At 38.4% G+C, this 14,611-nt stretch overlaps 1 protein-coding gene across 1 annotated transcript; it reads right to left on the bottom strand.

Moving 5' to 3' along the window:
- Positions 1-5,597: 5,597 nt before the first annotated feature.
- Positions 5,598-6,823, bottom strand: LOC122800146 (testis-specific serine/threonine-protein kinase 1-like). Its single transcript, XM_044069663.1, has one exon. The coding sequence runs from the start codon at positions 6,821-6,823 to the stop codon at positions 5,768-5,770; it is 1,056 nt and encodes a 351-aa protein (XP_043925598.1). The 3' UTR covers positions 5,598-5,767.
- Between the last annotated feature and the right edge of the window lie 7,788 nt (positions 6,824-14,611).

Raw genomic sequence — 14,611 nt, 5'->3', positions numbered from 1 at the left:
CAGATATTTGTCCCATGCTATTTCCTTTTGTTTGTACTATAACAAGCCACTTTCAGGAAGGGTTAGGGCCCATTTTGCCAGGGCTTTGGCTTCATCTGTGGTTTTCTGGAAAGGTGGATTCTAGAAGTATTCTACAGCAGCAAATTGGTATCTGCACATAGTTTTACAGAGCATTACAAACTAGATTCCTTTTCCGGGTACAGAACAGGCTTTGCTAAGGCCATTCTCCTGGATTTTTAAGCTTCTTTCTCCTCCCTACTTATTCCTAAGCTATGGTTAGCTGCCTGAACAGTTTAGGCTTCTGCAACAGTGAGATATTGATGAACGTAGTAGAGCTGTGTAAGTAACTTTATCACAACAGTATATGTTTAAATAGATTATTGTCACAGGAGCGTGTTCCTTCCCTCCAACCCCATATATTGCCAGGGTGTGGATTTATGTATCTTGTTTTACTTTTCCTTTCAGGGTTATTGTTTCCCTTCCTGGGGGAGGAAAAAAAGCTGTAAAATTTTTTGCACACTCTAACTGCCTTTTTGTATGGAGCTCATTGCTGGCTGGTTGGTCATACCCTTGGAAGAATATAACACAAATAGCTTAGGTTACTGCAACAGTGATCTTTTTGAACATCTACTGTACTTTCCTCTGTCTAATGTTTCAGACTTGCTGTATCACATGTAATTGTTATTGGAGGAAGTAGTTTTCATACAAAATATAAGTTATGTAAGTATTAAATATCCAAAAACATACACACAGATATTCATCATAGACAGACAGACTGTCATACACATATATAGAAACACATACACACACACACACACACACACACACACACACACACACACACACACACACACACACACACACACTTGCCCGGCAGTATAGTCACTTTGTTAACCAAATACACCTCAGATGTCTCATTGTGATCAAATGAATGAAAAAAAAAATCGTGCAGTGCAAGGTATTGCAAACCTCCCCTGCCTCTGCATGCCTCTTAATTGTCCCTGACTTTGTAGAATCCCACTGAATTTGCTGCGCTGTTTTACTCTCTCCCTCACAGATTGTTGTTTTGCTGATAAACCACTGAGGATTTTAATCCATCAATAATGCCTGAAATTAGTTTCATATTTTTTATTGTTTAGAAAATGCATGCTAATGGATTGCCGTTGCATTTGAAAGACGTTGAGGTATATGCACTCTGTCCATCTCTCTCTCTTACACACACACACACACACACACACACACACACACACACACACACACACACACACACACACACACACACTTCTTTTATTTTATGCTTGCTAAACAGCAAAATTGCAATTAGCAACTGTGATAAAAAGTGGCTGTTTACTTTTTTTCTGTCTAAGCTTCTTGGCAGACTTGTTTTTTTGCTGGGCTTTACCTACATTAGCACCTTGTTGGAGAATGTTCATTCTGTAATAGGGTGGCGATGAATGTTTGCCCATTCTCTAATCCAATAATAAATGGCAGTGTACTTTTCCTTCTGATTTGTCATTTGTAGCTTCTGTTACAAATTCATGTATCTATGTACACTTTCAGTATGTTCTATGTTGCCATTTTGATTTTATCTGTACATTACAGTACCTTAGCTATTGGACAGAATGTGGTGATAGTCAATTGCCAAAGGCAAATTCTAACACTGCTGGGAGGGCCTGCATTGGATATGCTGAACATCTCTCCACTGAGAATATCATTGGCATCAATGTGTCCCTCCTCTCTCACACAGGGGGAGCAGATGGCAATGCCACAGTGCAGGATTTTACTGGATGAAGTTTTTGTTATTTTGTCTTTTTTTTAATAATTTGGTATGATCCTTTTCAGTGCTAACACACACTCCCTGATATGCAGGTCCTTCCTTCCTTATCCCCTAATATCCTAAAATTGGCAAGAGGAATGGAGGCTTGATGGGTTAGGATCATTTTACTTCAAGTTTAGGCAGTATTTTGGAAATACTATCCTTCCCTCTCCCCTTTTGGTCCAGATAGTGTGATACAGTGCCCTGTATAACATCTTTGAGAAGGCGTGCTTCTGCAAATGTGCAGTTCTCAATGGTATTGCTTCTGTTTTGTCCAGACAGTGTGAAGCCATGTTTTTTATGACAATATCTTTGAGAGTACATGATCATTCTGCACGTGCAGTTGTCAGTTGTATTGCTTCCGTACCACCTGACCCCCTGTGCTTGCAGCTGTAGAACCATGGCAATCACCAAGTGGCATTCCACTGGCAGGACTCTTATCAATTTTATTAATTCCGCTCCTGCTTGGGTTGTGCTTCTCCACCAACCCTGCCTACTAGTCAAGCCTGGGTCACTGGCGTACACCCTGGGCTAAACTTCTGTTCACTGACATTTTTATTGACCAAGATTGGTGTTTTCCTAGCTCTCTCTGATGTCTCATCTCAACTTATCAGTAAAACTGTCAGATGACTGCTTTTGCAGTATTTATTTTTTATTTTACTTATCTGTTAACGTGGAAAACACACCAGTCTTAAGTGTCTCTTTTCTCAGGGGTGACCAAGGAGTACAGTTTTGTTAAATGACTTACTCAGAGTTATACACTTTGCAAATGGCGACAGACAGAATCAAATCCAGTACTACAGAATGAATATTATTATTAGCTTAGAACCTTAATAGTTTGCACTAAACTGCCAGACAATATACAGTTGCTAACCTTAGATGGGGACGAGGCATAAGTACATACTAGATTACCTATTCCTCCTGCTTGGAGGGTTAAGTACTTAACATTGTCAAGAATCTGTCCTCCTCCAAGTCTGAGTTACAGCTATGTAAGCTTAGTCCAATATTATGATGATTTCACTCTTATATGTGCTGCTTCTTCCCTCCAACAACTTCAAGACATAGCACAGTAGTCTTTCTCTGCAGTGGAATCCTGGCTTTCTAATTCACAGCTCATCCTTAATGTTAACAAAAACCAAACTTATGCTCTTCCAACCCACAAAGGCCATTTACTCCCCTCCTGCCTTCTATATCACATCTACAGATAACACCATCATCTTTCCCATATCCCAAACAAAAGTCCTAGGAGTAATTATTCATAATAACATGAAACTTGACATGCATATATCTCAAACTATCAAGAAGGTACATAGAAAAATATGCACATTATATAGAAACAAACAATTTCTAACTAATGATGCCAAAGTTGCCATCGCAAGAACCCACCTACTGTCCAGTCTCCTCTATGTAGTGAACCCATAATCACCAACATAAAGGAAACAGATCTAGGAAACCTTGAAGCTTGCTACAATAAAATAATAGTAAAAGACAAGAAGGTAGCAAACCCAGTAGATAATCCAGAAATAAAATAAACCAGGTTCTCCAAAGGACCAGAACTTGTATCCACAAAGTGTTTATTATCTTACAGCTTAAAAAAGTTTAAAAACAAACTTTTGTTGTAAAAAATCTAAATTTAAATTAGCAAAATTTGCCACAGACTCTACATATAGATCCCACTACTGTTTAGCCCTGAAACAACTCACCAGGTTAGAACTTCCCCATCTCTTATCCTATTCCCAGCTTACAATGGCTCATACATTACTTTATCAACCAGAAAACTCCCCAGTCCTTCAAACCATATTACAACCTTACTCCAATAATCGTGTCTTACATTCCACTAATAAATCACTATTAAAAATAACCATAGCCAATAATACTACAGGCAACTCACTTTACTCAGATTCTGTAGCAAGAATTTGGAATGCACTCCCTCATACTATCAGATCTACAACTAATCCTGCTCACTTTAAAAAAAAATACTCAAAACTCATCAAACTAATATATGGCTGTGCTCATGCTCCAACCCTGATTAACAGTCATTACGTCTGTATAATTGTTCTACCTTACTACTCCTTACAATAACAGTGGCAAGGATTCTCCATCTAAAAGTCCCTTTTTTGTCATCCTGATAGCTCTATAAACTGTGAAACCAACAACCATGTTGTACTCATGACATATACATCCTCTGTAATGCCTCTGTCAAAATCTCTAAATACAAGGAAAATTACATATATTCCTGCTTTGCCAAACTTTGAATCTCTGTGTGCAAGGAAAACTACATTGCATCTAGGTACCACTGCTTGTTAAACCTTGATTATTTGTTGTTATGTAACTTATGTTTCTTTCTTTGTACCATACCTATGTGACATTTTGTATTGTGATTGTGGACGACATCTCCCCAGGCCTCAGCTGAAAACGGGTGTCTGCCTAGTTGGACTTTCCCGATAATCAAATGTCAAATAAATAAAATAAACAAATATAATCTTCTCCTATGCTTCATGAATTGCCACTGGTGTTTTGTGTTATTTTGCAGTAGTGATGAACCTGATGAAATGAACCTGCTTTGCATGTTTACCAAGTGCATTGGAACTAATCCTTTAGCCTAGTTAAAAACACTAACACAATCCACTACTCAGCTACTCAGCTAATAGTAAGATGGAAACATAATCAGTGCAGTGGATAAATTCTTCAGGCATTTTCCTAGCTAAATTTTAATTTTTTTATTTGAAGATATTAAATGTTGTTAGGATAGAATGGACGACTATAGTTTTACACTGGTAATGAGCCCTGTGTGGAGTTTGACTCCTCCATTCTTCACTTAGTCTCCAATCACTGCAAGTCAGTTGATTAGGGATGAAAAACCTCATGGGGGTCACTTTTGAATAGCTATATTTCTTTCTAGTAGGTCTTGAGGCAAATGTATAAGAAACAAAAACTTTTAGACTAAATGGAGAGATGATTTACATACCTCTCAAATGTACGGATGTTTGCAGAATGTCCAGATTTTTACCTCATATTTTTGGTCTATTTTCATAAAATTGTGGTTTTCTGACAAATTAGTGGCAAATCATTAAGGATTGAAGATAGAAAATAATGACAGATATTTGAGTTATGGACTTTATACCCTTCAAAAAATTCATGCTAATGCAAAACCTGTTATTCTATCAACTTTCTAAGTTTGTAAAAGCATTTAAAAATTGTCCCTATTTTTGGGCCTTTATCCCACTTTTATTTATGGCTTTGTCCAGATTTCTTGCTCTAAGAGGTTGAGAGGTATGGAGGTGAAGCATTTGACTTAAAAATGAAAGTAAAGATTAGATTCCATTGCTCCATGTCTCAAACACTTCATCACACTGTAAGTGCAATTTCAAATTACTTCTAAATAGTTTAACAATGTCACTTTGTCAACTTTGAAAGTCTGGGATATTTCCTCAGGACTTAAAGCAACTTGAACTTTTGAGATTTCTGAATTTCACTAACATTTATCTGGGTGCATTCTATAGATGACAGCTACACTCTGAAATGAAATAATCATTTTGGCAGACTATCCATTGCATATATTTTCAGCATAGCAGCAACGCCTCTGTATTTACAGATATTCAGTTAAGTCTTGTCCTAAAGTTGTTAAGTAGCATGCTTCAAAACCATTGCTGTTTTTATTTTTAGGCTGTTGAATATCACACAGCACAAAGCATTTAATCTGATCAGTTAAAAATGAAAACTTTTTGCCATGTTTTATTTTTGGAGGGAATAATATTTTTATTAATTATATTTCTCATATGAAACTATAAATGCAGACTACAGCAAATGATTTTTCATTTTTATACATAAATATCACTGTATGCATTTTGTGGGTGTTATTTGCATTGTTTGCTTGCGTCTGGATTGTGTGATTAATTTTGTTTTGTTCTTTGAACCACGTGTTATGGCATCAGTACAGAGTTGGTAGTTTCATATGATTTTGTATTTGACTGGCTGTTCTGTACCTCCTTTACTTTCTTCTATATCTGTTCGGAGCTGAGTTGCTTCTGATTTTGCTTCGGTATTAGCATTTTCAGTTTTATCTTGTGATTTAGAGACATTGTTACCTGGTTTTGAATCAGTGTTTGGGTTCTCATTTTGCTGCTGTACTGTTTGAGAACATTCACCATCTCTTTTTCTGTCATTTGCACTTTCAAGAGTTGTAGGCTTCATCCAATGATGAGCTAAAATTGCCTCAATAGTTAGCCTTTTCCACAAATCTGGATGAAGTATGCCAAAAATTAAGTCTTTGCACTCTGGAGTCACATGTTTAAACTTTGGAAAGCGTAGTTTGTGCATCTTCTGAGCACATACCAACCGTTTGATGTTAGAGGAGTCATATGGCATATAGCCAGAGATCATAATAAACAGAATGACACCCATGCTCCATATGTCAGAGATCTTTGGTTGGTAAGGTACTCGTTGTAACACTTCTGGTGCTGTGTACCCAGAGGTACCACAGAATGTTTTAGATAATAATATATGCCCTTCTTCATCATAAGCACAGCATCGTGAAAACCCAAAGTCTGTGAGCTTGATGTTATAATTAACATCCAAAAGAAGGTTTTCACATTTCAAGTCTCTGTGTACAATATTGATGTCATGACAGTACTTTATGGCCATTGTTAACTGATAAAACATCTTGTGGGCCTTGTCTTCTGGTAATGACCCTTGGGAGTAAATATACTCCATTAAATCTCCATTAACTGCATACTCCATGATAATATAGATCTTTCCATTGGAGTTAACAAATGTCTCATAAGTCTTTACAATACTTTTGTGATTCACAAGTGTTGTTATCTCTATTTCTCTGGGTAAAAATTTCTCCAAAAAATCAGCAGGTATTTTTTTCTTGTTTATTATTTTCACTGCTACACTTGCTTTGAGTTGTTCAGAGTATGCTGACTTCACTTTGGCAAAAGCTCCTTCTCCTACACGTCTACCCATAACGTAACCATGTTCTTTTAGGACCGTAGCATCATCCATGCCTGCAGGAAAAGCAGCAGTTTCAGTACATAAAACAGTTCCACTTTGTAATATTAAGTTATTTGTTTCCTTCTGATACAAGACACTTCAGTCCTGTCCACGGTGCTGATCTTGTGAGAGTTTTCTTGTCCTGTTCTCTAGGGTTCTAATGATCCAGTGCATTCTTAATGGCCATTTGTGACATCATAGTCGATGTCATAAACATATAACATTCTATATTGGATAGTACAGACTGCTGCATTTTCTAGATAAATTTATGTGACTGCATTTGTGAAATATTTTATGATTTTCTGAAAACTTGTTCAGTTCACCTTTAAGTCATTCTTCACTTGGTTATATTACAGGCCTGTAATGACAGGAAATGGAATCTCAAGTATTACAAAGGGACACTGGTGTTATTTACAATGCACATCTGTAAAAGTGTCAGGATTATTTTGCAAAGACAGTTGAACTGATAGCAATGCTGCCAATTAATTTTACTTCTGTACAATTGTGATCTGTACTGTTAGGAATTCCATATTTGCGGTTTGTGTCAAAGGATCATAGATGAGTTTTACTTCCTGCAATCTGATGATTGTTGTTTGGAAATGTGTAAGGCCTTGGTTGAATGCCCATGGGTTGCCATTGCAAACCATGTACATGGATGGATATAAGGAATGACAGATAATTGCACTTGTTTATTTATTTGTGCATCTGTTTTTTTTTTTTTGACATTGCAGCAAACAACATCTGTAGAGTAAGATGACAACATAACTTTAGCTTTTAAAGTCCTTTGCACATGTGATGTTTGTCAGTTTTAAACTGACCTGAGAGGGAGTGGGATGTATACGTAGACTAAAATTCCATGAACTGTAATGATATAAAATGCATTTATAATTTTTTTAGCAAGGAAACAGTATGGTGACATACTGTTCATCTTAACATGTTTTTCTTAACAAAAATATAATATAATAAAATACAATGCAATACAATAATAAATGCCATTTCACCTAGCTGAAGAAGGTACATAACACTTAAAGAAAGCTAACTGGCATGTTTAGAGAGTCAGCTCAGTTCATATATAATTCTGAATACTAGAACAAGTAACAGGTAACAGATGTAGCCATTTACATGTGAAATATAAAGGTGCTTTTGCTAACAGCACACCTTTCCAACATGTTGGAAGATGCATCCACATTAGAGTAGTATTGGCCATCTCCACTGATGAAGAGCTTTTAAATGTAATCGCAGCACAGCACAGATAAATCAGCTTAGTAAAGTTACCTGGGGGAGAGAAAAGTGAGAGGCTGGTGATCAGCTCTCCTGCCTTGCTGAATTTGGAGGCAGTAACTACACCCCCCGAGTGCCTAATAATGGACACTAGTGGTTAGGCTTGGGTGTACACCTTAATTAGGTGCAACATGCATGTGGATGGCATGCATACTGTAGTCATGAAGCGTGGAAGAACTGAAGGGGACCAGCACTGTATACAATGGAAATGAAGACATGTTAGGCAGACAGGTAACAAGGACACAGAGAAAATATTCCCATCAGTCACTGATGTTGCACCCACCTAGGGGTTCAACTATTTGCTTCTAATACCCATCAGTAAGATAGTCACTAGAAAGCTGATACCCCCTGTAGAAAGGGGGCATCATCATATGTGGTAACATGGGTTTTCAGCATCTGCAGAAGTATGGGAATGAATGGACCAAGAGGGCACTAAGGAATGCTAGATGGTCAGAACTTGGTAGTGGGAAAATATATAATAAGTGTGATTGTTAAGGCTTGGATGAAGGATAGAATTAGCATTTTTCTGTAAAGAAGTCTGGGAACCAGCATGGCTGTGGGAACATCTAGTCTGTCTTCAGAGTACAGAGAACCTTTGGTCTATAAAGGATGTCTAACTGCCCATTTACTTCATTCATTATAACCTATATTGGGTCTGCTATAGCATGTCTCTGTCCCAACGTAGACTAAAGAAGTTTATGAATGGACAGCCTCAGTTGTAGCTCTATGATTCATTCTGATTTGAGCTCTACTTTTAAGGAAGGGTGATGTTGTCAAACTGTGCCATGTTGGCTTGGCTGGTACTGAGAAAAGGTTTATGGGAGAATAACCATTCATGCAGTTTATTGAATTTATCTTGTAGTAATGACTTGATGCCCTGCATTTGAAGACTACAGGATAACAGAAACTGAAATGTCATGCAGAAGAGAATAATATTACCATTATTTAAATGGCCTACATGCACTGAAACTATATTTGTCAGACGGATGATTATTTTTATTGCGGAACTCCAGAACTTAGTTTATCGTCAGTCCTACATCCGTTTATTTAAACACAGGGCATTTCTCCCCTTCATCTGACATTTATCCTTAAAGTGGTCTCAAAAGTTTCACTTAACGAGTCAACCTTTGTGTTTAGTCATGTTTTATTTAGAGTTAAATAAATGTATGGAACATGGGACCCAGTAGTGTTTTTAATCTCCAGTAGGTTCATTGATAAGTACTAGACTAGCTGCTCTTGTGGGCCATTTTAAGCCTAGCTAATTTCCCTCAAAGGTGAGAATCAAACCTTATACCTTATGTTTGTGAGGTAAACACCTTAGGCATTATGCCAACCCCTGTTGATATATTTAACTTGGAGGACACTGCTGAGAGAATGTGTGTATCTGAAATGGGTGAGTTTGCATACTGTGGTCTCTAACACTAGTTCACAAGATCATTTTTGTAGCAGATCTTGTAATACAGTCTTGGGGGGCAATTCTGGAAGCTGCACGTACCTAAGAAGTTTCAGACCATAGAGGCATCCATCTTTATAGATGATGTGAGGGGTTGAGGCCCACAATGAGCATTTAATGAGGTGGCCATTTTGTTGGGAATGTTTTGTGACTTTGAAAAGGTCACTTAACCAGGAAATTGCTTCTAGGATGAGTCTGAAAAAGATCTATATGCATTTGTGCTCTACCCCAATTAACAAATTTAAATAAATAAAAGAAAGCATATTTATGAGAATTGTCAGATACTCTTGTGTATGATTCATGCTTGCACACGTGTGTAGTTTTGTTTTTGTTTTTTCAGTTCTTGTAGCATCAGCATTTGGTTTACCATGTGCATAAAGAACTGGTTTTATGTTAGATGCCCATAGACAGCTATGCTTTTGTTAGGCATGGACTTAGGATTGCAAATGGGTTGATAACTGCAGGGAGTACTACATTCGAGATGTTACCTTTCTGAATCGCTCACCAACAGCATAATTATTCCGCACTGATAAATATTGAAGCCCATTATTTGGGGTACTAAAAGGTCATTTTGTCAGACAATTGACTTCTGTAGTGATCTTTTTTAGAAAGATTTGTGTCCAGTATGTACCCTGCTGTCACTATTTCTGTGCTCCATCACTGTACAAGATACTGTAAACTGGATACACATGCATATTTCTCAAATGCTATGATTTAGACATATCACAATGACTTTGTAACACCATTATTGAATTATCTCTTAAATCATAGGCAAATGTACATATATATAAAAGAAAACAAACCATGTTAACATGTTCACAGTTAGAAACATACATCACATATATTCATTTATACAATTAGCATCATAGGTGTATACTAGACAAACAACCACTATGGCCCTTATAAGCCTAGCTATGCAACCCAAATGTGACTCACAAATTTGATTTATATAGATCATGATTTACTGACTGCCTCTGTCCATCAGAGACACAGCAGCCAGACCAGGGGTGAATTTCCAATTACCCATCCATTGGTCCAAGTTACACTTAAAAAGGGATAGGGAGGAACTTCGCTTCCAGAGAATGGGAATTATTTGAGAAACATATCTGTCTCTCCAACATGTCCTATTTATGTCACAAGCAAAATTTAGGTATTTTAATCTATTAGTTCTGATGCTATTTGTTTTGCAGATATGCAAAGGGGTCATTAAAATAGGGTACAGAGATCCCCTGTATGCCAGGTAAAGATCATCTCTCAGAAATCTATTATACAGAGTAAAGAGACAGGGCTTTGAGGCAATCAGCATAGGACACTGTGTTTACTCCCTGTATTCTATTTGTAAGGAACCTTTGTGGCTGTTCCAGTTGCATGTGACTGGTCAGGTACATACTGAAGGGGCATTATAGTCTATGATGGGTCAGATGAGGGCCAAGTACAGTGGTGTGATGACCTCTCTGGACCTAAATGCCATGCCCTTGCTTATAAGTTGAGCAACAAAGAAGGATTTTCTTACTACCTTAGACACATGCTGGTCGAAAGGCTAGGTTACGATCTACATCAGTTCCTAGATCTCTGACTAGTGAATCAACTTTTAAGGGTGTTTTATTGATGAGTAGTTACCCAGGGTGGTAGACTTCCCAAAAGGTACTATAATGCATTTCTTGGTACTGAGTTTTAAGCCATGGCTTTGACACAAATAGTTTGTCTATATTAGACCTTCCTGAAGAGTATTCTCATCTTAGGGGGATTCAGTGACTGCTCCCAGTTTGCAATCATCTGTGAACTTCGTCAGCCAAAGGACTTTGACATTGGCTTTGACATCCAAGAATGAGATGCCAAAGAGTAGTGGGCCCAGCATAGATCCCTGGGGACACCACTATTGACTGGCTTGTTTGTGGAGGTGACTTCACCAGTTCTAACCTCTTGGGTCCTATCAGTGAGCCAGGTGGCTATCCAGTATGTTATAAAGGGGTTTATACCTAGTTCCATAAATTTGTTGACAGTGCCCCAGTGGGGTATTGTATCAAATACTTTAGCCAGATCTAGATTGGCAGTATGCGCCGTATTCTCCTCATCCTTTGCCTTAGTGACCTTTTCAAAGAAGTCCACCAGATTCACTAAGCATAACCTTTCTTTAACAAAGCCAGACTAGGATGGTCCAGTTTATAGATGTCTCCTATGTCCTTGTTAACAATTTCCATGATAATTCTTTTCATGGCTTTGCAAATAAGACCAGTCAGACAAATGGGTCTGTAGTCTCCAGGATCTCTTGAAAGTCTACCCTTATAAAGGGGGATGACCATTGCAGTCCTCCAGTCATGTGGTACAAAGCCTGTTCTAAGATTATAGTTAAATGACTCCAGAGGTCCTGATAAGTCATATTTCAGACTGTTCAGGAGGAATCTTGAGATTTCATCCGGGACCACTGAGGCCATGTTCTTGCTTTTAATCAGTGCAGTCAGTACATGCTGTCTAGTTATAGCTGGAGGGGTTATGTTTGAGGATATTTTTTGAGGGGATGAGTGGGGCTGAGAGGGGGTAAAGTTGGAGCTGAATTTGTCTGCTAACAGGTTTGCAATATCAACAGGCTCAGTGAATGTGGCACCATTATCTACCAGTTCAGCACATTACTGTGTGCTGCCCTTGAGGTTTCTGACGTAGCTGTAGAAGGTCTTATGGTTATCTTTCACTTACGAGGTTATCTTAAATTTAAAGTTGGCTTACTTTACCTAACTAGACCTCAATTACTTATTTACTTTGATGAGATGAGAGAGTTTCTGTTTTTATAGGAATTACTCTTCCTGATTTTTGCCATAATGTTTTTCCTTTTGTTGTGCATCCCAATTAATTTGGGATGGCACCAGGGCAGTTTGTCTGTAGGGCTAGCCCTGGGCTTTCTTCTAGTAGGTACAGTAACCTCTGTGCAGCCATTGACATGGTTGAACTGAGTTTCTGAGAGCAATTCAGCACAGGCTGCAGTGTTTTCCTGGGTTTGGAGGGGGCATTGAATTTTGACAAACCATCACTTAATAAAAGGTAGTTTGCCTTGGAATATGTCTAACTGTTACTGATTTTAATAGGATTACAGAGGTATGGTCAGACCTTACCAGAGAGGATGAGACATTGTGGAGGTGGGGGTGGGTGGGAAGCATTCTGCCATATTTGTAAGCCTGAGGTCCAGTATGTTGGAGCCTCTCATGGGTATATTCCTTATTTGGCCAAGGGTGTTTCAATTTATAAAGTCCTAGAATCTCTTTGCCTGTAGATTTGAGGCTGTGTAGGATTCCCAGTCTATAGAGAGGTAATTAAAGTCTCCCATGGGTAGGGTGTTAGGTTGGATGGTACGTGTTTCCAGTAGGTCCAAGTATGCATTGTGAGCTTCTTGGGACATGGAGAGTGACCTATACCTACCTAGGATATGGTTTGGGATGTTGTCTGTGGTGATCTGCACATGGAAGAACTCCAGCACATCATCCTGTTACAGCACCCTAGATGTATGCTTGTTATTGATGTATATTGAGACACTCCCTGCTTTAGCCCATTTCTGTGCAAGTAATATTTTAAAAGTGTGGAAGGTACTAAAATCTTGCACTGCCAGGGTACTCTCTGCCTCTTAAAACCATGTCTTGGAAACCGCACAGATGTCTATATTCTTGAGTGTGAGGAGGGCTTGGAGGTGACAACCTTTTTTGTTTAGGATCCTGGCACTGAGTAGTAACACTTTGAGATTCAGTTGAGTTTATTTTGCTATGTCCATAGGCTTGTCTATTTGGCATTGTCTAAAAAAGGCACTATGGGGTGGATAAAGTTTTAGCCAGTATTTAAAAGCCTAGAGGGGAGAGGTGCAGACCATTCTTGGCAAAACAAGATGGTTTGTTAACCATGTCCTTCAGAGCTGACAAATATTGCATCCCCTTAGAATGACACCAGAAAGTCAGCCAGTTGTTGAAATTGATAAGTTTTGCTCATCTTGAGGCATTATCCTTCGTAATGGTAATATGCTGCTCAGGTTCATACCAGACTGAGACACGTAGTCTGAGAACTGCATAATGTCTCTCTTCATATAGTCCAGAGAGGTACGTCTCAGTTTATTTGCATCTACATGGACTATAAAGGAATCATACAGGTACCAGTGGCATAATGATTTAAGTGGTGGATCCTGGTTACAGATAAGCAACTGACAGTTATGTTCTCTTTGTTCAGTTTGATTAGAGGGACATCAGCATATTTTATAATGGAGTTCGCTATGACAGGAGTTCCGGGAAATGTGTGTGCTTGCCTTAGGGGCTTAGTGTTTGCGGCTACACTGAGAGTGACAGTATGTGTGGTGTTAGGTGCTGTTTTTCTGAGTGCCTTTGGACTTGCTGAGGCATAGCTTTGACAACAGGTGGTCTAGGTGATCTTTGTTGTTTAGGAGGATGGCTTTTAAGTGTCTCAGCATGTGTTAGTCTATGTGTGTCCTATGTGAGGTGGGTGTTGTGTGCGTGGTTTCAACAACCTGATGCCCACTTGAATGCAAGATTTTAGCCTCCAGTGTCATTTTGTAAGTACACCTCTCATTTTATTTTATTTATTTTTTTTATTTTACATTTGTTAACCAGGAAAGTCCGACTGGACACAAGTCCATTTTCAACTGAGGCCCGGGGAGATAAGCTTGGAATACATTATATTAACAGTTCATACAAAAGTCAAACAATGAGGTATAGAGTATCAAAAGACATCTACTCAAAAGACCTAAAAAGAGGCAGTATTATGTATTCATGAAACAGACTGTATGAGAGTAGTTGGGGTACAGAGGAGTTACCTTTTTAAGGGTTAGCCTGGTGAATGGCATGACCATAGCCAATTATTCTGAAAATGATTTTCAGGAGTTTTTTAAACTGAGTAGTGGAGGTGGTAGAGGTCGTATGGCTTGGTAGGGTGTTCCATTTTTTGGCAATGGTGCTGGCAAAAAGTGATTTACCAGCATCATTTCTATGCTTGATGACTTTTATGAGGTTTTGGTTGCTGGATCTAAGAGTTAAAGTGGGGATGTGTGGTTGTATGAGTTCCTGTAGTGAAGGGGT

The sequence above is a fragment of the Protopterus annectens genome, chromosome 4.part0 (assembly GCF_019279795.1).
Source record: "Protopterus annectens isolate FY-2018-M chromosome 4.part0, PAN1.0, whole genome shotgun sequence".
Lineage (NCBI taxonomy): Eukaryota > Metazoa > Chordata > Ceratodontiformes > Protopteridae > Protopterus > Protopterus annectens.
This window is presented reverse-complemented; position numbering and strand designations above follow the sequence as displayed.